The sequence below is a fragment of the Mchenga conophoros genome, linkage group LG13 (assembly GCF_057382185.1).
Source record: "Mchenga conophoros isolate Kocher_MC1m ecotype Shallow Benthic linkage group LG13, M_conophoros_male_GT1.1, whole genome shotgun sequence".
Taxonomy (NCBI): Eukaryota; Metazoa; Chordata; class Actinopteri; order Cichliformes; family Cichlidae; genus Mchenga; species Mchenga conophoros.
Genome location: NC_140538.1, coordinates 7,242,926 through 7,267,500, shown reverse-complemented (window position 1 = coordinate 7,267,500; position 24,575 = coordinate 7,242,926). Strand labels below are relative to the sequence as shown.

The window sequence follows — 24,575 nt, the reverse complement described above, 5'->3', positions numbered from 1 at the left end:
TGACCCAACATTATTTCTGCTTCCTTGTGTTTTTTGGATTCTGTTTCTCCTCTCATTTGGAGTTTTTCTTGGACTTGCTACCAGCAATAAAGCTCACTTTTTGTTTGCAACCTCTATCTCCTGTGTACTGCATTTTGGGTCTCCTACAAGAGTAGTATGTGAAACTAAATATAGCATTTTAAAGGAAATGCTAGAAACAAGAAAACCTACCTGGAGAAAGAGGTAGAAAACCCTGGTTTGGCTGCAGGGAAAGGACCAAGAAAGCAAAAAATGAGATGTCGTCTGCCTTTTCTGTAGTTTACAATGAAAGTGCTTACGTTTTACTAAACTATATCACTTTTTTATACTGTTTTTCATATTAGATCATACCAGGAGAGGTTCATAAGAAGCACGGGTGCAAAAATGTTTACTTAAGTAAATTTCTCAGTGGCACCAGACAGGGAAATGTTTGCTTAAGTAAATTCTGGTGCATTGAAACAGCTGCTGCAGCTCCTGTGCAGAGTGTTTCAGAATGTGAACGGTTGCAGGGAAACATTTGATCACATAGTTAAAATGTTACACTTTTAAGGGTTTAATATTTAAAGCCAATCATCTCACAAAGGATAATAGTAAAAACAACAAAGAAATTTTAAAATATATAATTGATTTGTTTCTATTGGCATATTCATGCTTCAGTTAGTTTAATGTTTTAAAAAGAACAACTAATGATTCTTTATTCAACTCAAAAGCCAACATGTCCACATCTTTTAACTCCAGTTTATAATCTTGACTGTCCTCGCTGAGTAATCGTCATAATAAATAAAGTAATATGTGTAAAATGTGTAAAAGTGCTTCCTTACCTCTAAAGGCAATGAAGAAAAACTAGCTTTAGAGTTAAGAGATTGCTAATCAGTGAAGACCTCATAAGTTTAAGTCTATACATCTTTGTTTTTAACAAGAAAGGGTACATTTCTGCGCGGACTTAGAAAGCTTTTCCGCATTTTCTCCCTGAAAATCATTGCCTGCAAATAGTTTTTGTTTCTTTCCATGAGTGTGAAATGTGAGTAGAGAGGCAGAGTTTCCAGCAGAGCTGTAATGGCAGTGAGTCTTGGCAGAGTGGTGGTAAATTGCAGGGAATGTAGGGGGTTGTGTCACGTCATATTTTGCAAAGTCAGCCACTCAGTCTCAGTGAAATTACTTTTTCAAGGGTGGGATGATTCTGTCATGTTAAAACGTAAGATTCACAGATTTCTCTCTCTCTCTCTCTGTGTGTGTGTGTGTGTGTGTGTGTGTGTGTGTGTGTGTGTGTGTGTGTGTGGCTCACACCCATATACAAACCCACAGGCACTTAGCTCAGTGTTTGACTGCCTGAGGTCTCCAAATCACTTAAACCACCCCTATGCTTTGACACCTGAGAAGACATGCTGATCCAGTTTATGTGAATGAGATTAAAGAATTACTGGGTCGCAGCATCAGAAACTACACATTGCATTGATTCAGTTCAGTACTTGCATAGACACACACACAAACCAGCTCATACACACCAGATGCAATTAACATAAGTGAAAAAACAACCTCTTTCACAGAAAGTCCACATTGTGCATCATGACTAACTCTGAAAATCAAGCTGTGTAATCATCAGCCTCCAGACGTATTGGCTAATCTGATATCACAGCACATGTGCAGATGCACATTCACATCCTTGAATACAAAACTTACATTGTCAACTTCTTCCATGATGGGACAATGATTCCCACGATTTGGCAATAATCTTCATTTTTACCTCCCTCCCATCACCGCCCTCATATTAACTAATTGTACTATCCTTTAATTTAATCTATCAAAGAGAATGTTGAACTGTTACATCGGAAGACTTTTTGGGGGGAACAAATCCATAAATGTATAAATCGATCAAGAATATTATCAAAAGAAAATGCATCGCCTGTTCCAGGCCATCACATGAAATCCACAGCTGAAAATAATAATTCTAAGTACATTTGGACGGTACAGCTCCACCCACTCAAATTCCTCAGTGGTTTGAATTTGAGTACACACTGACCCAGCATGATCAAGAAACATAATGATAACCAGTGCAACCAGCTGTGTGACTTTCTTTCTCATAATAAGAACCAAATGTTTCTCTCTCCAAAACTGAAAAAGCAGTTAAACTAGACTCTCTCGCCATTTGTTTCATCCTTTTTCTTCTTCTTTCAGTTTTTTTCCTAACCGCAGTTTGAGAAAATCCACGATAAACTTGCTTTGACAAGCTGGCCCCAAATCCCTTAAAGCCCTGCCACTGCAAGATACTTTGGAATCCCAATGCTGCCCCCTTCTGGACAAACGTTTTCAATACAATTTGTAGCTCGGGGTAAACCTGCTTTAGTGATAAATCTTGTCCATGTTTCAAAAATATATCTGTATGCAGTCCCTTCCTGTATGCAAATATTAAGCTTGTGTGGGAGGACAAATGCATGTTTTTCAGTTTTCTGTGCACTTTTATGAACGTAGAATTTGATTAATATCATTTTGGTTTCTAATATTCCTCTGTCATGCTTTTGACTTGAGTTAATTTGTGATTCAAAACTGACTGTAGGTGTGGATATAAGACTGTGTTACCCTGTGATGGACTAGTGACCAGTCAAGGCTGTACCTCTGCCCTTCAACCCCAAACTCATTGCCACAGATTGAACCTGAAACCCTTTGCCCCCTCTAATGGCCTCGGGCATTGTCTCCTTGAAGTGGAAGGCCAAAATAAGAGTTCGGACACAGCATGAGAACATTTTAAAGGTAAAAAGAAAAGTCAGAGATGTGTGGACTCGGCTGTAATCTTCCTCCCTGCAGGAGAGTAGAATCAAGGGCAATCAGGGAAAATTCTGCTCGTCTGGTGTCACCAGTTTTGACAATAAACCCATTACTATCTCTGCACCATAAAACATTCTCGCTGTCCACTACTGTTGTGACTCTATTTTAGCTTAAAATCAGTTGATTCACATTAGAAATCATGCATTGTTTACCCTTTTTCCCTCATAAGCTCCAAATCTAGAGCTTGCAGTTGGGCAGCATGATAATAATGTGAATTGCTCTTGTAAAGATGTGCTATTTCATATTATTCAGATGTTTGTAGTTATATTGCTATATGTTATATTCGTTGTATTTTGTGTTGCCCTCTTGGCCAGGTTTCTTTTTAATCTCTGTGAGACTTTTACCTGGACAAATAAAGGATCAATTTTCATAACTTTTATTCACACTATGGTTTTGCATACATTAAATTTTTTCCTTAGAAATGTTCAACAATAAAAAAAAAAACATGAGAATATTTATAAGGACCTAACTACAAATGACACTGTAGGTCTGCTGACAATTTCTCAGCATTGTTCTCCATCATCTGTTCAATTTCCAACCAAAACGAATTCACATTACTTCAGTCTTTTACTTGTATGGTGTTTTAGGTCTATTTTTAGAGGTTAATAATTAATCAAAACCCTAATATAGCATAAAGAAAATCCACAAAAAACTGCAGACTTGACTACATGTCTTCAATAAGATGTACCGTTTTGTTTTTCCATGTATTTATCTCTGTCTGGTGCCTGGCTGATGACCTCCAAGTGTGCAGCATTTGGTCGTTGCAGGTCATTAGTCATGATGCCACAGCTCCTGGAAGTTCAAGGGTCAAAGCCCGACCTCACAGGAAACCTGGAAGACAGACTCGCTCTGCCCGTCTGTCATGCACTCACAACCTGTTCAACTCAAGGGCAATCAGAGGTGATCAGACATTACCATTGAGCTTGTATTAGACCCAAAGGTAGAAACAGACACCCGATAACTTGGCAGCATGTTCCGTCTTTTTAAACTTCTCTTTCAGATTTTGTTTTGGCAACATATGAGGGATTAATCCAATAAAACCCGATGCTAAAACATACAGGGGTACCTAATGAAAGAGCCACTATATGGTTTTGTGTTATAATTTCAAACAATATTAAACAAACTTCCGAACACGTATTATTTGGGGGAGAAATGTATTGTGGCAAGTGTATTCCATCATGTAGGCACTTTCTATTCACACAAGTAAAACATGGAAAAAATAAGGAATAAATCACATCTTCATGATTATGTTCATGCATTTTGTACAGAATAAGTAGTAACCTCTCTCTGGATTTTCTCTCTCTGTTTCACATTTCTTGCAAGCTTTGGGAGTGCCCTGGAGGAAAAACACAGTGAGCCATTTGACCTCGGACGTAGGTCAAGTGGAGTTCTGTTTTTTGAAATGCAGTCATGTCACGAGGCTGAGAAATCCACACCTCGGTTTTCAGCGAGGCGGTGGGCGTTTAGAAACGCACTCATGCACTCTAACACATGTAGACACTACTTCCGTGAAAAAGAGTGTAAAACATGAAAAACCCAAGTGTGTGCAGACATTCTGCTGAGGTGAACTTGATCCTGACAACAAATCTGAAAGATTTGGAAGTCTGATCAGCATTTAATCCTAATCTTTGACGTTCATTTCAGACTGATTTAAGGTTGTATATCAGCTTTGATATTTTTTGTATTCACTTTTTATAAAGCTAGATTCTCAAGGTCTTCCACTAACTGTGATGATCACAGTTACTAGCATATGTGGCATTTGTTCTTATAATATTCTGAAAAATACATTTAACTCAGGACATTTTCTTTTACATATTCTTAATACACTTACAAATTATGCTTACTTTAGGACATTCATAATTCTTAAACTTCTGGAGATGATGTATGAACAGGAAGCCACAAGTGAAGGAAAAATAGGAAAAAGGACACGTATGCATTTTTTTTTGTTTTAGGCATTTCAGCTTCTTAGGGCTACAATCTGGGGAATGAGAGAAGGAAAGAATGTACGAGAAGAGGTGATATGTTATTTTCAGTCCTTCAGGAGCTCTTGTCTTCAAAGTAGGTCTGTTCAATGCGTCTGCAGAAGGACAGAAGATTGCTGTAGCTCTTGACCCTCTCTGCCAGCTCAGTGCTGGTGAGTCTAGTAGTCAGTATAGTGAAGAGATGGCCAAACACCAATGCATCCAGCTCTGTAGGCCTATAACACACACGCCACACACACACTCCGTTAATGACTGGCACTCCTTCAGCTTTAAATATAATCAGAAATGAGGTGTTACAGACACTGGCTTCACTTGTAATACTTTGTTCTAACACAAATCAAACATTGCCAGGGAGTACAGAACAAAGCCTTTCAGTTGATTACGAGATCAATACAATTTTAAACCACAAGGTGGTGCTCCAGGAAAACTGCTTGCAATAATTAGAAACATTTCCTTTTTGGTGTGAATGCCTATAACAGGGGTTGGAGAAAGGATTCTGGAGAACTCAGATGTAGATTTATTATTTAGTCGCTATAAACAAGACAAAAGAGAAAGCGATAACCAGAAACATACAGATATAAAAAATTAAAAAAAATACATACTGTTTATTAAAAAAGTATGACTGTGTTCCCAGCCTCTGAGAGAGAGCCTGGCAGCATTGACTCACATCTTCATAAACCTGAAATACATGAGGACATACAGACTTTTAAAACAAGTTTGTTTACTTTATTTTTTATAGACAGACTGGGTTCTTTTTCCTACTTACACAAATAAGAGACAAACACAAATAAGTTAAACTTAAGGGCCTTCAAACAGTCTAAAAGATCAATTCTGTAAAATTTTGAAGAATTCCACCTTTAAAATAAAAAGATAGGAAATTATTTTTCTGATTGCAGAAAGGGAATTGTAGAGCTGGCAAAACATCAACTTTTCACTTCCAGGTTGTTGCTAACCTGCTCCAACGTTTTCCCTCCCCAGCCAATGGCGTTCATCTTCCTGCGCACCTCCCACTGCTTCTGGTAGGCGAGGATTTTATTGAGAGGCCATGAGTATGGACTGCTGTATCTGGGACGAGAAATCTACAAAAACAGATACAGCTGATTAGGAGGCTATCAAGACTTTAACAAGTTTTGTTTTTAAACCTGGTGTACACACCTCAGTGGCTGTAGAATCATCACACCACTGAATGTACAACTGTAGAGAGATGAGGACATGTGTGAGAGGATACTTCTCAGACACATTCATAAAAACTGTACATGTGCTGAAGTTCTAGTATCAGTATGTTATGGTTTTTATGTTTTTCATACCTCAGCAGTAAGCAGCATATTGTTGACCAGCTCCATGTACGCTTTCATTTCAGCTCTCTGGACGTCATCTAAGCCATCGCTCAAAGAATGACCCTAAGTACCCAAAAGAAGACAACAGCAGAAAGAAATATGAAAACCTGCTCCTCCACTGGGAAAAACTAGAAGCAAATTTGCCAAAAGAAACAAACAGCTTTCATCTGTACAACACTTGCCTTAGCTTTAGTAAATTGCACAATCGGCCCCAGTTCTGACACCACCTGGTTGCCCACGTGGATAAAGGGAATTTTACCTGTGGACACAAACATAAAAAGGCTGGGCATTAAAATCATCACATTTAATTCAACACAAAAAGCTAACCTGCAACAAAGTAACTTCCAGATGCACCTACACGAATCCTGGAAGCAAACTTAGCATTTCATTTCGAATAAAATCCTTCCAGCTTACAGTGTATAGTTGTGTAATGTTTTAATGAGCAGAATGAGTGCTGAGATTCACACAGTGTTGAGATCAGACACCCAGAATTTGTCTCTGAAGCTACATGTATACTAACCAGAAGGTGACATGTATTCAGCATTTGCTCTGCAGAACACCTGAACTGGCAGACCACACATCCTCAGGTACGCCTGCACATCAGAAACGGGACAGAATTAAGCAGCTGAGGAATAAAAGCACTAGGAGGACACTAGCTTGTAATTCCATGAGGTTGGGTTTGCATCTCCTCCGAGTCTCAAATAGTTCACCTATGGGATGAATGTGTTAACTAAACATACTGTGAAAGTAAATGAAAAATATTACTTGTGGTATACTTTGATATGCTTTAAAAAAAAACAAAAAAAAAACAGTTAACTTTATTTTGCAGCACTGCAGATTTCCTTCTGCAGTAAGGTCAAATCCAAAGTCAGAGTAGAGGTCAAAAGGTCAAATACAGATAATATCAACAACTGCATTTCATACTTGATGCATTTAAAAAAACATATATATGTATATATTTTCAGCAGTATAACAACCTAAGATCAGTATCTTATTAGCTGGCAGTCAATTAATAAGATACCAAATAAGTTGACATTAAATCGTTGGCAGAAGCCAATGTTCATCTGTTATCTTATATCAGTTTTGTGCTGGTTAAATGTTCAAAATTGCGCAATTAAGAACTGAAAGCTTTTATACGAGTTCAGTTTTAATTCATTAAATAATGAAAATAGTATTAAATATTTGAATTAAAACCACTAAAACTTACAGAAGCTTTCCTTGTTTCTTGAGCACAACAGACTGAGTTATTAACAAATAAACATTATATTTAAACAAGGTGTTTAAATTGTGTACATGCATGTTTGCTTTACCTGAACAGCGAGAGATGAGGCACAGTCTGACAGGAGAATCTGATCCTCTGCAAAAACAACAAAATATATAAATAGCTATATTGCTATTGACATTATGTATTGTGCCTCCATTTCACTAACTCACCCTTCAGTGGCTGGTACAAGGTTGCATTTTCAGGCCACGGCTCAGCAGCTGTCAACGTCACAAACAGACATGCAGGCAAACACACACAATTATACGGTGATAATGTGACTCATTAATCTATAATGTTGCTTGTGGGATCAGCTGTCAACATTCTTTTACTAATTGTTCTTCGTCTACTTTTGACTCTCCCTTTAACAGTCATCCCGGTGGATCATCTGCCTTCATCTCACAACAACTCTCCCCATGTCCTCCTTTTGCTATATCCATGACCATTCGTGTGGTCTTCCTTTTTTTCCTCCTGCCTTCCAGCTCCATGTTCACTACCCCTCCTCTGCAAATATCTAAACCATCTCAGCCTCACCTCTCTAACTTTGTCAAACTCCTTAACCTGATCTGTCCCTCTGATATACTTAGTTCTAATCTTGTCCATCCTGCTCACTCCCAAAGAAAACCTTAGCACCACTGACCTTTGTTAGTGTACCGTCTACAGACCATACATCACAGCAGGTCTCACTACCATCTTGCAGACCTTCCCTTTCACTCTGGCTCACTTTGTCACAAATCACCCGTGACACTCATCTCCATCCACATCACCCTGACTGCACCCTCTTCTTCACCTCTACTCATATAAAGTTAATCAATAAAAGATTATAAAGAATACAGACACGAGGTGCACGGTGCTGCTCACTCAACGACCTATGCTGTAACACCGCCGTGCTTGCAGTACAGCCTCCAGCCACCGGGGGGAATCTCTGAGCATGTCTCTGTTAAAATTGATAGATTTGAGCCGTTTTTGTAACGATACGGGGATGTCAGTAACTTTAGCCCTCTTGAGCCGTTTCCGCTTGAATTCGCCGTCCCCCTGCTGATTTATGATTTTAACAGTAAACAGAAATATGGCGCTATTTACATTAGAGTCCTGTGTTACACCTGCCAAGCAATCCACGACATGCAGAATGACAGAGTGCCTTGGGGCTTTTCCAGGCCAGTCAGCCTTTTTTTAAGAAACCAAGAAAAGGCGAACAAAGGCAGCTATAGTAACAGCTAAAGGTCCATATATGTAAGTAACTACATTTGTAAAGAGCTTATGTTACTGTGAACCTTAGCTCTTGCTAGCTAGCTGGCTGGCTAATGTTATTCATAATCAATAGAAAAACGGGGTGAAGTCAACATATTACCTGCCATCTGCGACATGAACGCCTCTGCCGCAAGAGACATGGTGCTGCTGTTGTACTCTTATTGTTAAATAATGATTAGAATAATGAGCGATCTGAGCAACAGCACTGCTTGCAAGTTTAAGGGCAAGTACTTGTTCTGCAGTCACTGACCGGTCCGCCTGCGATTGATGTCCGTAAGAGAAACGGTTGCATTAATCTTTAGTTCCACTTTATGGACGCGCATAGAGGCTACTGTAGCAGTGTTGTTGTATTTAACTAGAAATAATTGGGGCTTTTGATGCATGGAAAAATACATATTATTAAAGTAGCATTTTTAATTTGGGTTTAAGGGAAAGAACTAACCGCACAAAAAGTGTATAGGAAACTGACTAAAACAGACACATCATGTGAGAGAGACATGGACTCAGAGAAGCATTATTTGAAATCTGTGTGATAATTTTGTTACAGCAAACATAGGATTAAAAGGATAATGTCCAGGGCAGAAAACATACATTTGGAGGGTAAAGTCAGCAAAACCTAAATATGAATGGATTTTATCATATTTGACTGGTGGTGTGGGGTGGCTGTGGCTCAGGAGATAGAGGGCAGTGGTTCAATCCCACACTTCTCTAGTTTGCATGTTTAAGTATCCTTGGGTAAGACACCAAACTCAGGTTTGGTGTGAATTTTAGGTTAATAGCGTTTGTAATATTCGTGCATTCATCCACACTCCATGGCTGCTATTACCTAGCAGCAAGTACAATATCCTTCTTTAACAAGCGTAAATTTTTAGCAGAACTGCATTTATGTGTGTTTATACCTTTATATCTGCAAAGTTAATATACTTGTTATTTTGCCCACTATTTTATTGTTGCTGTCTTATTATATTTGCTATTTTGTTGTATTGTTATTATTTAATTAAGAGGAGTTTCTTTAAGAGTTGCCTCCTTCCCACCAAGTTTATGAACGCAGAAATTAACATCTTCTCACATATATACTCACTTCAATTGAAATGCAGTATACAAGGCACAAACAGGGGTTGTGCAATTCTAATGAGCTTGAAAATCCATATTTGATATGACCACCTTTATTCTTCAACACAGTGTGAACTCTCTTAGACTCTATTAGTTTTAGACTTTCTTGTAATTTCTTTATTCAGGAATATTTCTCCAGCCTTCTTGAATGACACTCAAAATTCCATTTTGCATGTTGGCTCCTTTTTCTGTCAAGATGATCTCACATTGCTCTAATAATGTCGAGGTCTGGGCTCTGGGGAGGCCAGTCCATGACTGATAGTGTTTCATTATGTGTTTTTTTTCTAGCTAGACATGTGTTTACTGCATTGACAGTTTGTTTGGGATCATTGTCAAAAAATTAAGCTGCTGGCAATCAATTGCTTTCCAGAAGGTTTTGGGTGGTGGATCAAAAATGTACTGTACTTTTCTGCAGTTATAATTCAATCTATCAAGATCACCCAACATTACTGGTTGAAATGCAGCCCCCAAAAATGACACAGATAGCGGAAGCATCTCACTGTTGTACCTGTCTCTTTATGATCTCTGTTTATACTGAGGGTGAACCTAAATTTTCACATTTGGATTCATCACTCCATAAGACATAAGATAAGAAAGTCAGTGATTACTGATTTTCAGTCCAGTTCTTCAATAGTTTGACATACATCAGCCTTTTCTTCCCAGTTTCCTTCCATTGAGATCATTTCTGCAAACAGATGAATCAACTGAAAGGTCAGATGCATCTTTTGCATCCTGTGTCAGTTGATTTTCAGATACTTTTCAATTACACACTGCTCAGCATGCTGAGACATCCCATTTTTTGTCTAATATGTGTTTGGGAATTGCATTGTTGTTGCAAAAAGACTAAATGCCTAAAAATGCTATTTTAAAATGAGTTCTTTGATACACACCTTTCGTCCCTTGTGAGATGACTTTTTACTCTTAAATGAATAATATGTCGGTGTTAAGTGATGTAGAAACAACAAAAAGAAAAAAACATTTCTCTAAAAATAGTCAGGTACAAGGAAAACGACTGAAAAGGCAGATGATGTCCAAATAAAAGATAAAAACTTTATCTTTAAAAACTTACAAGAAAGTCACAGCGACTGTACTTTATCTATTTAAACATTTCTCTTTTAAATTTTGTTTATTAATCCAGACTATTTGCAGAAAAATGCTGCTGCATTCGACCATATCTAAACAAGCCAGTGGCACACCCATGTTTCTGTGTTTTTCTGTAGCTATGTTATTGTCCACACCCTAACAAGAAATGCTTCACTGTTTCATTCTCGTGACATTTCTCACCCTGTCCTGTTTTAAGCTCTACAATCGAACACGTGACTGTATTTAAAGTGACCTGCCATGCTCTTAATCTTGTGAGAAGTATCCAACATTCATTCCCGTCTTAAACGTCTTACTTGTAGGTAGATGTAGTCGTACATTTTTACGGTTGTGTGTTCACAGTGCAAACACAAGTGGACAAAGTAACTGAGACACATTATGATGCATGGATAGATGTAACAACCCAAAATTGTAACCTTTGCAAAGATGTGTATGTTTCTGGTTCATATACCTTATTATTACTAAGGCTAATTTAGCATTGATTACGGTACATTGTATTATACACATTTCTGTTAATCCAAAGGGCTAATGATAAATATATCCATGTATTTCTAATGTAAATATTTCCATGTTTTCTTAAATGAAAAAATATTATTTATCTTAACCTGAAAAAAAAAATCTCTTCCAGACTGTAATACTTAATGCTACCAGTCGGGGGCATTCCTGTTTCATCACAGACTAGAGAAAGATAGGTAGGTGTACACGCACAAACACAAACACATGCATATCTACAAAGTATGCTGTTCAGTATTATTGCATTCTGTTTGCATTCTGTTTCTGTCCATTTAAATGTACATAAAATACATGAATGTGTGTGAACTTGTGGTGTGAAATTTTAGGAATAATTGCATCTCGTTTGTAATCACGCGTGTGTCTTAGTGGGATCAGGTTTTGAATTCCAGATGTTTGACGTGTTTTTGTGGTATTATTCCCCTGAGTAACATCTCAAACTGCAGACATGCAGAACTTCAGAAGCTTTTCTGTTTTTAGTGAAGATCTGAACTTTGTTTGTCATGATTGTGGCAGCTCTGTGGTTGATCTTCAGCGTGTGATAGATAATCCAGGTTGCTCCGTGTCAGCCCCTTTGTGCCTATCCTGCACATGTAACCGAGTCTCCAACGGAAGCCACCAATTATTGGCACTCAGCGCTCATTTCTCTTACATATCAACACACAAATACACACAGACATGATTTCACTACTTCAAGGGATTTTACTTTGATTTACGTTCCTTTCCCGTAAACTTACTATACACATAGGCCTAACCGCTAATCTTGATCCTGGCACAAACGATTTCACTTAAGTTGATATTCATACAAAAATATGAATATCAACTTAAGTGATATTAAGTTGATATTAAGTTTATATATGAAATTCGCGATTTGGACAAACAAATCTATGAGAAGCTCGAATTATTGTATCTGGGATTTATAAACTTCTAAACAAAGATATCATCATAGACAATACTTAAGTCTCTTAACATAATTTACATCCCAAAAAATTTTAAACAGTAAAAGACACAGAATACCCACAAATTTAAATATTTTAACGCCAAATTTTCTCCTTAGTTTCGGCTCCGTTTAATAACTCCTCGAAAATCAGAAAACTGTAAAGATCAACCTAAATCCACCCGTGGGACAGCGTGCATGCATTTTAAAAGCTTGTCAACGGAGCCATGACGCACTAGACATTAGTCTTGGCTTATCTATACCATGAGTCCCCGTTAAGTTGTGACTGCGACAAAGACCGTGCTGCTTAAAGATGACACCGTATTTTATTTATTTATTTTATATATTTATTTATTTTATTTTCTTAAGCCGAAAATGGATATCACGATTTCGCCTTTAACTCACTGTTTCTAATCACACGTCACTTCCGTTGATTCTCTCCCGACCTCATCTTCCCCTATCGCCAAAAAAAAAAAAAAATCATCGGTCCTTCGCTTATCTTCCAACACAGAAAAATATTCACACCTTTAATGTTTGAAGTTTTTTATTATTATTATTTTCTCATCTATTTTTATCAAAACATTTCCACATATAAAATTATTACAGGAATACACTTTTTTTTTTTCAAAAGTAACGAAAAAATAACGGAGAAGATGCTTGCTATAAAGAACGAATAAAATATGCTTCTAATTATTACAAATTAAACATAAGTACTGGCGTAGACTATGATAGATATCGATAGCATATTAAACTGGAATCAAAGAGAGAACATACCTATTTATATGCAACATCATGGTATTTCACAGAGGGCTAATTTAATCCTCTCGGTGCGAAATCAAACAAGTTTTTTCAGAAAAAAAAAGATCTCTTTGTAAAACCCTGTAACCCTGAGAAAAGAAGTTGGATTTACAGTCAGGTGTGTGCGTTAAAAAATTTTACCTTCATTTTGGCTCTTTTTTAAAAACAAAATTATAAATGTGGGAAATAAAATCCAAGAAAAAATATGGCTAATTTCCTTCCAAATATGAATTATTTTTGGATGCTTCTCTGTACAAAATCAAAAGCTAAAACATAATTTGTGCAGTCACTCAACACGCAATTTGGTGTTTCTGCTCTTCTACCTACCCTTTAAGCGCCAGTTTATGTAACATTTTGGTAACGTGCATATTCATAAATTAGGATTTTTCTGCTTTTAGGTAGCTGTTATATAACCCTGTATTATGTTTACCCTGTGGAGAAAAGAAAACCCTGATTCATCCTGTTCCACGCAGTCACGAGTATTTTGGCACCGCGACAAACGAGCACTGTTTTTGCGTCTTCATCGGATGTCTAAATATGAAGCAATTCCCTGTCTGCACCAGAGAGATGTCAGGGCCTCCGTGAACTTAAAATATATTCATTCATTCATTAATTATGAGATTCAATATGGATGAAACCTCAAAAAAGGAAAAAAATTAAAATGCTCCAAAGGTGAAGTTAAAAACAAGGAAAAAAATACATAATGGAATTTATAAACGTGTGTTCGTCAAAGCCGTAACTTTAAAGCAGGTGAGAATTGTTTGAGGACTGCAGTCACCCTGGATAAATTAAGCAACATCAGCTTTGGAGAATGAAGGTGCTACCATGGCTGCTTCGACTGCCACACTCTGCGCTCCTGTGTGTTTAGACAGTTATAACCGTCTTCATGCTGTCGCTGCTGCTGCTGTTGCTGTTGTTGTTGTTGTTGTCGGTCGCTTTCTTGTTTTTGCTCTTTCCTTTGGTGTTGGGCAATTTGTTGTCTTTCTTCCAGCGCATGCGCCGGTTCTGGAACCACACCTTCACCTGCCGTTCGGACAGACAGAGCGCGTGGGCCACCTCGACTCGGCGGCGGCGCGTGAGATAGCGGCTGAAGTGAAACTCCTTCTCGAGCTCCAGGACCTGCTGTCGCGTGTAGGCCGTCCGCAACCTCTTTGGCTCCGGGCCCACGTGATTTGGATTAACTGTAAAAACAAAGAACAGAGGTTTAAAGACCGCTTTAAATTTATTTTATTTATCTTACAGCTTTTATTTTGTTTTGTGTTCCGTAATGATGAGGATGGGCCTGGGTGAAGCCCCATATTAAGAATATATTTAAAATAAAAATGAGTTGATCTTTTAAAATTCTCATTCCAGATATAATCACGTAGCCTTTCCTGTCGTAATCTTCATTCGTGGTGGTCTGGGAAGATGCCCAAAAAACGATTTTGACTTTTATCTTTAAAGGTTTGTTCCGCCGCAAGCGTTACACATCAGATACACACAATAAGCTTGCTTGCCCCCCCCCCCCACACACACACACACACACACACACACATACACACAAGCTGTAGCAGGGCAGGGTCATAAAACTTTATAGGGGTTGTAATTCTCGCTGACTCTCACTAAGATCGTAAATAACTCGACAACAAAAAGCGATGCTCACAAATGGACAAAACACTATACAAAGAAAGAAAGAAAGAAAGAAAGAAAGAAAGAAAGAAAGAAAGAAAGAAAGAAAGAAAGAAAGAAAGAAAGAAAGAAAAATAAAAAACATTAACATGAGAAATACACCAATGTTATGGAGAAATGAAATGGGGAGTGAAGATCGACTGATTAAAACGTTCAGGCTACCCTACCATGAGCGATGTGCACTTTCTTCATCCACGGGTAGACAACAATGGGCGGCTTGTCTTTGCCCTGGCAGGCCGTTTTCCTCTGCACCTGAGCGGGCTTTGCGCAGGTCATCCAGGCCTGGCACTGCAGGTCACCCACGGGAAACCTCTCCTTCACGGGCCCGTCCGTCTCTCTGTAGACCGGGTAGGTTGCATCTTGATGCTGCGAGGCGTCCTCTCCATCTTGCCGGCGATGCCCCTGCAAAGAGTGTTGATAACCGGTTTGTTGTTGTGTATAGGGAGGCGGAGGGGGCTGCATGGACATATAGCCCCCTCCAAAACTGCCACTGTCCTCGGGGTTGTTGTAATACCCCCCTTGTTCATTAAAATTACTGTAATCTTCTTCACATGGCGGGAACTGCGGCTCAGCATATTTACAGCTCACCACGTAGGACTCCATGATTGATTTATAGTGAGGCTGGTAGGAGAATACTAATTTTTCTTTCTCTCCCCTCTCTCTGTCTCTTTTCCCCCCTCTGGCATGAAGCCATCCTGCGGCTGTCAAATAGACGGACGGCCGCTCGGGCCACGTGACCCTGCGGCCAGCCAATGAGAGGCGACACTTTTGGTTGTTTATGTCAGACGTAATGGGATAATTTGGAGGAAAAAAATGTTCATTATAGAACTAATGAAGATTTGCTGGCCGGGTAAGTTGCTACGGTTAGGTGTTTGTGGACACTGAAAAATAATCCTGACAGTTTAAAGTGTTAATATGAGTAATTCAAATCTATCTATCTATCTATCTATCTATCTATCTATCTATCTATCTATCTATCTATCTATCTATCTATCTATCTATCTATCTATCTATCTATCTATCTATCTATCTATCTATCTATCTATCTATCTATCTATCTATCTATCTATCTATCTATCTATCACCCTCTGCCACACAGCCCCTATTGAAGACGCGCTGACTGTAGATTTATGACTTTTAGCTGACTGACTTTTACCCCCACAGATGGCCGAAACTGAAAAATTAATCTGGCCCATATTGAGGGACGGCGGGGCCATATTTGGCCTTGTGGCCAGTCAAAGGACGGACAACAAAACGTGGCCGGTCAGAAAGGCCTCAAATAAAAGAATGGGATAAAAGGTTCCCAGACAGTGACTAGTAGTTGGCTTTGTTCGGCCGAGGTCAGGCCGAGGTGTCCCGCTCACCAGCACGGCTTTTAAAGGAGGGGGAGAAAAATGCATTGCTTTAAAAAAAATGATGCTAAATCAAGCCGAACGAGACAAAAATGCGACGGCTTAAAAAATGAAGCTTAATGCAAAATTAGTGGAAAAAAGGGTGAAAGAGATAAGTGGGAATATGCTAAATGTGTGCCCTCACACGAAGAAAGAGAGACATAATGAGCGTCATTGCGCAAGGAATTTTGCTCTTTTGCTAAAGTGATCCCTTTAAAAATGGTAAATCGCAAATGTCAAGGTCTTGATAGATCATCTTTACACCCAGCAATCGACCATTAATCCGTATGAAATCCTTCAAGATTTCACGAGGATTTCTTTGGCTGCAGCTGCTCTCCGAGGATTTGGCAAGACTGATGCGCAGCTAAAACCCCAGTTTTACTACATGAACTACTTTTACCCCTTCCTATAATACTCCTGTAAAAAGCATTAAAGAGTTCCTATGGAGGATGTAATGCGTTTGAAGTCTTTGCCATGGCTGACAAAATACAACTGGACTCATGCATCTTTGGGCTTAATGGCTCTGATCTAATGAGTCATTTAGACAAAGCAGCCCTTAAAGAGTGACTGATAAGCAACCAAATAGGTAATAGAGTGTCAGAATATTTTTTTTCTGTGTCATGGTCTAGTGCCATTTAAATAGGCAGCTCTTCCATTGTTGTTACAATGGATATTTTTCAGCCGAAGCGTTTGTAGCTTCAGTTTCTATCAGACAGTTTTTGTTCCAGCTGAGATAAAGGGAAGGTGTGAACAGATTTTCACTGAAGAGTTACAGATTTACTACATTTGTGAATGGTCTGCAGAGGTGGTGTACTCAGGGCAGCAAACAGAGTTGCATTTTTTTCATAAGCCAGGGCTTTATCAGCTCTACACCCCAGAACAAGATACTGTGCTGTGGTTCTTGTTGAGATGCTGCACTTAATATTGATTTTATGATTTGTCACTGAGCAAACCTTTACGCTACCATGCAGGAAATTAGATCCAGCGGCATGATCACAATTCATGCCGTGAAACTCAGTATGAGCAAACCATCCTGCCCGATTTGCCAATCCATTTGTATGCAGCAAAGCACAGCATCACTTCACGGACACTTTTCTGTGCTTGACACCGCACAAATGTCAAACAATCCTTCTAATCTATGAAAGTGTGGAACTGTAGGGCTGAAGAAGGACACGTTCCTTTAGCAAAGCTAGAGCACAGTAAAGAGTCATCCCTTTTTCCTCCCCTGTCGTGGATTTTGATGGATGGTTAGTCATCGCCCATAGACTCCCCAAGAACCCAATCTGTGACTGAGGCAGCTCCACACACATTCGGTTCTACAGGGTATATATAGGCGAAGGTTCACTTCATGGCTGGCTGCTGATGACTTCTTTTTGTTGTTGACAGAGATTTACACTCCTGTGCCCTCATTCTGACTTTTTTCATAGAGGCCATTGTGTTGACTAATGCTCTGCGTAAGAGTAATTACAATGCCCAAAATCACTATTCAGCCAGTCCCTTCTTTGTAAAGATGTGCGTGTACCTGTTGTTAAGTGTCATTGTATAATTTATTGAAACCATTAATGGTGCTTCAGCATGTACCTTCTGACATCAATAATTCGTTATAAGGCATAACACATTAATTCTGATACATGTGTGCAATTACTGTAAACTGGTGAGGCCATCATCCAGAAGACTAGCAAGCTCAACAAGAACATCCTGAGACTTCAGGCTTCTCCTCGGGTTAAATAATCATAATGCTCTCCACATAGGCATGAATTGATTCCCTGGATCCAGAATCAATATCTGGAACTGGATTAGTTTATGATATTTTCTTGAAAACTGCAAGGCAGTGTCTTCTAATTATTCGTATATCATTTTAATGTGTACATTTTAAAGATATGCTGCAAAATGTTTCATTTTGTCCTACCTAATATTGGTAAATGTCCTTGAAGTTAATTACTTCTAAATTGGCTCTACAGTTTAACATAAAACCATAAATTCTAGGCAGGTCAGCAATAATTCGCACAAGGTGAATTTCAGGTTTATGAAATTGGTCTTGCTGCATGAAAAATAGCTCACCTTCCACTGGAAAGAGGGCAAACAATTGCCCATAAGATAACTGCAGCAGAGTATAGTTAATGTGAAACTGAGATGGTCACCTTGTCCTAGCCACATTCTCATTTGTTAATTATTATACAAAGTGTCGGAGTTACTCTGATATCAATTTTATCGTTTGAACACAATTCATTGAAGTTCTGCAAGTGTGACTGTGAGTCTGACCCCGCTTTCTCTTCCATGTCTTTACTGAGGCATACTATTTTGGCTTTCTGAGGTAAAAGCTAGCTTATCAGAAAGACTTTGTTACAGTAGAGAAGTTTGTTACTGATGACCTCACTTTGTTAAACAAGTATGCCACATTTCTTTACGTTAAACATTAGAAATCAAGGAGGAGGCGATCTGTGCTGTTGCCCACCAGCAGTTAAAAGTTGCATGTCTTTCATAATTTAGCCGGCCAAGCTTTGATTGTAGTGTAACTGCCAAATTGCAGTTGGTCTCCTGCCAAGTTTGCTGGTAAACAAACTACCAGCTGCAGTGAAACTAATCCACATTAAAATAGTGGCTGGGGGTAATTTCCAAACTTGGCCTCGACCTCAGATTTATTGGACTGAACTGAAAATTGCAGAGAACTTGGCCCTGAAACTGAATCTAAATTTCTCATTAGTTCCTGCTGAAATACATTTATGGTGGTCCACAGCGCCTCTAAATGTTTACAGCTGAACATCTGCCGTCAGCTGCCAGTGAAGGCACCACAGTTTATACCCAACTGTATTTGAATTCAAGTTGTGCACTTGCAATTGACAGCATTAGTCATCATGTTGACTCTTTTTGCTTGTATATTAAATTTTGGGTAAGATGTATGTGTTACATATGTATTGATTTGTCTCACGTGTCAATGCTCATGCTCCACTGAGGGCAACATTATCCACGCCTTTTTTTTCCATTCCCACACACTTCACCTCTTTATACAGTAATGTATCATTATGAATATTGCTGACGTCTGCATTGTTTTTCGAGTTGTATTGCAAATTTGGTCAAGATGCCACATAGAGTTTCTGTTTCCATTTCTTCCCCTAGGCGATTTTCTGTGCTCTGGCAGACGCTCATTCCTTGTGTTTACATGTTCTAAATTCCCATGGCTGGTTGAATGAGTGCTTGATGACAACTCCGGTCAGAACCATTTGTTGCGAAAGCAAAAAGCTCGCGTTGCATGGAGTGAGAAGAACAGCAAAACTTTATGTAGAGCATGATTGGTTTCACGTTAAACAGTGGGAAAGCTAAACAAAAATAAAAGAGCGAAGCAAACACTGATCCATAACAATTCTGATTGATTTTGGGTGAAAAATGAAACTGCAGAGTTTAGGGCACCTTTCTGCTGATGTGGAAAATACAAATGGTCAAAAAAAGAGAGTTCATTCACGTTGAACTATTAATCCTGAGTTTTTTGTTTTGTTTTTTGACTTTCATTTTTCACAATTATTCTTGCCCTCGGACACTGGCGTCATTAGCTTACACCTTTGAATGGTGTTCCCTAGCTCTGAACTTTGGTGGATTTCTTTTACAGACAACAACAACGGAGCGATGCTTCGGTTTCTCAAAGAGCATTCTTCTTTAAGAATGTAGCCTAGCTGCCGTCAGGTCGCCAGAGGGTCAATCAGAATCGTTGACCGCTGGTTCACCGTTTCATTAGTCCCCGCGCTGGACAGGCCAACGCAGGGGCTCGAGGTGGGGACCACGCAGAGTTCACGCGGCCTGCGGGAGTCGCGAGCCTATTGTTCCGTGGGTTTCTCCCTCCCTCTCTCCCTCTCTTTCTCTCTCTCTCGCTCGCTCGTTGGATAGTCTCCTCCGATATTAGGGGTTAAAGTGGGAGGATGCGTGCGTGACCGTTATTTGAATATGATCCACTGATCTAAAAGGGATTCTCTACCACATGTATGACTTATTGCTACTTTGGCAGCGGTTTAATCAACCTTCTCGTATCGTTTTTCCATTGTAGGTTGATTATTGATTAACGCTGTAAATCTGGTAGTATAATTAGACGTCTTTAATGTCCCTCTTCACTCCGGTTGTAGATTTAATTCAGTCCAAGATGATCGTCTTGGATACTCTCGCTGCAGACTTGGTGTTCATGTGATACTCCGACTACGTAATTTTTCACCAGGCTGTCTTTGCAGATCTGAATCCAACACTCGGGTCTGCAGATGATATAACCACAAGCAGCAGTAACATAAGCACTTATCCGTATAAACAGCCTATTGCCTTTTAGAAGATCGCATAAATAAATTTTCCTCTCATCCCGAGTTTGACATGAAGCCATTCAGTTGTGGCTTTTCTTTCTGGGGTCGTTTCACTTTTTCATCTTAGACAGGCTGACCGCGGGCTCACCCCTCCACCCCCGGCCCTGTGCCGGGTCAAAGCCGAGCTGAGAGCTGCTTTAACCCGGTTTAGACATTAACTGCGAACTCCAGCCCCGCATGGGAACCCAGGCACCGTCTCGAACTGACCAGTGCGATCGAGCAAAACCCGAAAAATCTGGCTGTAAATTAGTAAAACTAACTGTAAAATTAAATGCTGAGGGCAGTTTAAATGAGCAAGCACTTATGGCAAGACTGCAAAAATATTTTTGGAATTAATGTATTATCTATAACGCCGGAAACGATCCGTTTACATTTAACAAGATACACTTTATTAACTGTGAGACTAAAATGATTTACTTTGAAATTGTTTCAAATATGGTCATTTTTCACTAAGAGGGAATAAATCAACTTTCAGTACAAAAACAACAATATTGACCTCATAATTCTAATTTAAAAAATTTATAAGCTTCTTTTTTAATTGATTTTTTAAGTTTGTTTTTTCCATAAACGCATGCGTAAAACTACAATTATATCAAACTACATCAAAATAAGACACCCCTAGTTTTAAATCCTCAAAAATCACACGGGTTGTGAACATAGCTCCCATAAATATCTGTGAACTGCACCAGTTCGAAATGGTTGCCGGTATGTAAACAATTAAATTCTTTAATTTTACGGAAAAAATAAAATGACATATTAAAAAATATATACAGTTAAGCCAAAATAAGAATAAGTAACACACACACACACACACACACTGCTTTTGTTTCCAACAATCCGTCTTTAGAAGACTGAACTCACTTTTAAGTTAAAATGTGAAAAAAGATGCCTCAATTGCAAAATTTGTTGTTGCAGCTTAGTGAGGCTCCCCTCTCCGCAGTCGTAACCATTATTTAGTTATTTAAAAGATTAATGTCCCTGCTGCCATGTATTTTTTAAATTGTCATGCCTCTCTTGAACGGAGTGCCCAGCTGTGAGTATAATCAAAATTTTCCCCTTGCCATAAACCACTGGTTTATAGTTCTCTTCTGGCTTCTGTTTATAGCCTATAGGGAGCGGGGCTTGGCGTTAGAGAGATAGCTGTAAAATTTAACATCTCAACAAAGACGCCATAACTCCTGTTATCTGATTGCGTTTACATATCCATACAAACATGAGCCGAGCAACGACAATAGTAAAATCATTTTGAATGCGCCAAACAGAAGTGTAGTTCCCAAGCAAGCGACTGGTTAGTTTTGCATTATTGCACTTCTCCAGCCTGATTAAATTATTCCACAGGATATTCATATTAATATTATTATGATTTGTTTTATTATTGATAATAATAATAATCTAAATGGGAGGTTATATTTTCGAAATGTACACAAGCAAGATAATCCTCAACATATGGAATAAAGCCGCCTCAGAAAGGATGCAGGCTACCGTTTTCCGATTTAGGAACACACACATATGCCACATGGAAATCGTAAACCCACACACCCACACACACACACACGAGCACGGATATAGAGTTTCATGTTAAGGACTTCCTACAGAGCACGTTAAAAATTCTGACTACTGTTATCTTTCTTCCAGAATCAGAGGAACAGTTTTTCGGCATCAATCATCTGTCCGCAATGAGCTGAATGCAGAGAGCAACATTAAACCTGTGATCCTAAACAGTCCCCCACTGAAAGAGGGTTTTTTCTCCTTGAAAGAGGTGTAAGTTGATAATTTTGTTTTTGAAGAAAATCATATATATTGAGTACTGGAGTATATACCGGCAGTTTCAATATTAGATCTGAGACAATATAAAGCAAACAAATATTTCTTCAGATTTCTTTCTACTAAAACACGCCTTAAATCGAACTAAATGGGACAGTCAACATTTTTCTCACAAATTCGATGTAAGTTTACTTTCAGTCCAAACGTATTTATTGCTTCAGTTAATTCGATTATATATTGGACTACAGGTGGCTCTCTGAACCGCTCTCTCACTCTACCAAGGGCCCTCGGGGGTCTCCCGACCACCGCTTTCATTCGGAGATCACTTCCCCCACCCATGTTCTTCCTGCCCCCCTTGCCCCATAGTCATAACTTCATATCTGCGCCAAATATGAAAAACGAAACACACTTACTTGCTCTGTCCTGCTCTCGCGTTAAAACGCGATCGTTCGTTAGTGTAGTGTAAAATCCCGTTAGAGCGGATCGAAGCTGAGCGTGGAGACCGTCTCGGTTGTTTCTCTCAGCAATACAAAGCGCATTCTGTTGATTTCGGACAAATATCGGCTACCAATCCCATCTGGCCGCCTGTCGGCTATTCTCTCTGAGTTATATTTTGGGGCTTGTCAAAGCTCCGGCAATAAAACACACTTTATTACCGTCACGTGCTCAGCTTTTTTTTCTTGCAACTCCCACAAGGGTTCATAAATTATTAGGCCCTGCACCAGAACCACTTTATTCGATAATGGCGCCAAAGGAAAAAAAGGGGAGCTTTAATCTCTGGGGGTTGTGCTGTTGGAGATTTAAAAATTAACCGTTTTGTGGTCTTTTTTAAATATAAATATATATATGTGCGTTTTCCTTCTCACTTAAATGTTCTTTGAATACGGGTTTCTCAATTTATTGAAGCTTCAAATCCTTTTTATCTTTCATTTCTAAAATATATTGATTTTTCCCCCATTTTCAATCTAACGCCTTTTTTTACCATTAAAATTTTCTTTTAACAGATACATTTTCGTGCATAAAATACTTTGTGTGCGTAAAATGGGGAGTCTGCATGCTGTCACTCCCATGAGACTCATGTGGTTTGCACTGCAGTGCTTTCCTCTAAAACAAGCAGAGACTGAACGCCTTTTGCATTTTCCGGATGTGTCTGGAATGCTGTTTGGAGCATTTGTTTCCTGCTTTGATTTCCGTAAATGGGGAGCAATAAAGCCATAAAAGTTGCTCTGTGAAAACAGACTGGACACCGGTATGCTTGCTTTAGCAGCTTTGCGGCTGCTGGGCACAAACAAGACATTTAACCAAATGTTACACAAGAATCTCTCTAATGAAGTAGCAATGCTTCAAAAACCTAATAACCGAACTTACTGCTACTAATAATAAGAAGGAAAAATATGAATAACAAAAACAATGGTAACAATTGAGCCTAATTCAAACACACAGGCTACTGGTGCGTACAAGCCAATAACACTTCAATAAAACGCATTTCATCGGTTCTTTTAAACATATCGTTATTCCTAGTATGGCAGATTTTATTGATTTTAGTTTTGGCTTATTCCTTCCTTGAAAAGATGATGCACAATACCCTCAAATATTCAACATTTGGCTAATTAATAATTATGAATCATATTAGGCCAAACTTTCACTGATCAACAGCGTTCGTGCGCGTTTTGTATAAATCTTTCCATCACTGAAGCTTTAGTGGTGCTTTTAAAACCACAAGCCACTTGACTCCCTGATTTATAGCACCTTGGCTTGGCGTCTTGCCTAATGACTCCCCCTAGCAGCTGTAACATAAAATCCCATCCAGACCAAACAAAATGATCCCGGGACACTAAGCGGGAGAAAATCCCCCTGCTCCAGGTGCATTCAATGTAAGTGGGAGAAAAGAACGTCATAACGGGGCTGGACCGTGAGGAGGATGAAGATGGTGTTGCTACCCCAGTCTGAACAGCGGCTGTTAAAAATCCATAAAGCTTCAATTTGTGCAGCTAGCTGAGGCCATTGTTTAAAAATGTCATCCTTGGGTCTCTAACGCCATCTAGTGGTCAAACGACACCGAATAGCGCCAGCTCACATGTATTCGAAGTCTGAAAAGTACATATATATATATATATATATATATATATATATATATATATATATATATATATATATATATATATATATATTATTTTTTTTTAAATGTGCTACAAATTTGATAATGCTCTTGGGCTTTGTGTTACTGGCTTTTAAAAGCCGTTCCCTTTTCTGTCTTGAATGAAGTGGGATTAAACTGTCTCCT

The 24,575-nt window shown here is 38.9% G+C and overlaps 2 protein-coding genes and 1 long non-coding RNA gene across 3 annotated transcripts; 1 reads left to right on the top strand and 2 right to left on the bottom strand.

Annotated features, from left to right (window-relative positions):
- Window positions 1-3,201: 3,201 nt before the first annotated feature.
- On the bottom strand, window positions 3,202-8,938 carry mtx2 (metaxin 2). The gene is made up of 10 exons (XM_085296207.1): window positions 8,773-8,938; window positions 7,595-7,642; window positions 7,471-7,517; window positions 6,681-6,753; window positions 6,343-6,419; window positions 6,131-6,223; window positions 5,979-6,017; window positions 5,777-5,902; window positions 5,426-5,502; window positions 3,202-5,038 (listed from the first exon to the last, which is right to left on the bottom strand). Exons 1-10 carry the CDS (start codon window positions 8,810-8,812, stop codon window positions 4,879-4,881), a joined length of 780 nt encoding a protein of 259 aa, XP_085152333.1. The 5' UTR covers window positions 8,813-8,938; the 3' UTR covers window positions 3,202-4,878.
- LOC146560768 (uncharacterized) lies at window positions 8,389-14,218 on the top strand. The gene is made up of 3 exons (XR_014894792.1): window positions 8,389-8,654; window positions 11,515-11,578; window positions 14,123-14,218. It is a non-coding gene; the product is annotated as an uncharacterized LOC146560768 (long non-coding RNA).
- On the bottom strand, window positions 12,580-15,543 carry LOC146560767 (homeobox protein Hox-D4b-like). The gene is made up of 2 exons (XM_085296208.1): window positions 14,967-15,543; window positions 12,580-14,312 (listed from the first exon to the last, which is right to left on the bottom strand). Exons 1-2 carry the CDS (start codon window positions 15,400-15,402, stop codon window positions 13,996-13,998), a joined length of 753 nt encoding a protein of 250 aa, XP_085152334.1. The 5' UTR covers window positions 15,403-15,543; the 3' UTR covers window positions 12,580-13,995.
- Between the last annotated feature and the right edge of the window lie 9,032 nt (window positions 15,544-24,575).

Coding starts and splice junctions, on each gene's coding strand:
- mtx2 (XM_085296207.1), bottom strand. CDS start 8,812: ATGTCTCTTGCGGCAGAGGCGTTCATGTCGCAGATGGCAG. Junction 6,224..6,342: donor TGCAATTTACTAAAGCTAAG/GCAAGTGTTGTA, acceptor TTGGGTACTTAG/GGTCATTCTTTGAGCGATGG. Junction 5,903..5,978: donor ATGATTCTACAGCCACTGAG/GTGTGTACACCA, acceptor CTGTTTTTGTAG/ATTTCTCGTCCCAGATACAG.
- LOC146560767 (XM_085296208.1), bottom strand. CDS start 15,402: ATGGAGTCCTACGTGGTGAGCTGTAAATATGCTGAGCCGCAGTTCCCG. Junction 14,313..14,966: donor GAAAGTGCACATCGCTCATG/GTAGGGTAGCCT, acceptor TTGTTTTTACAG/TTAATCCAAATCACGTGGGC.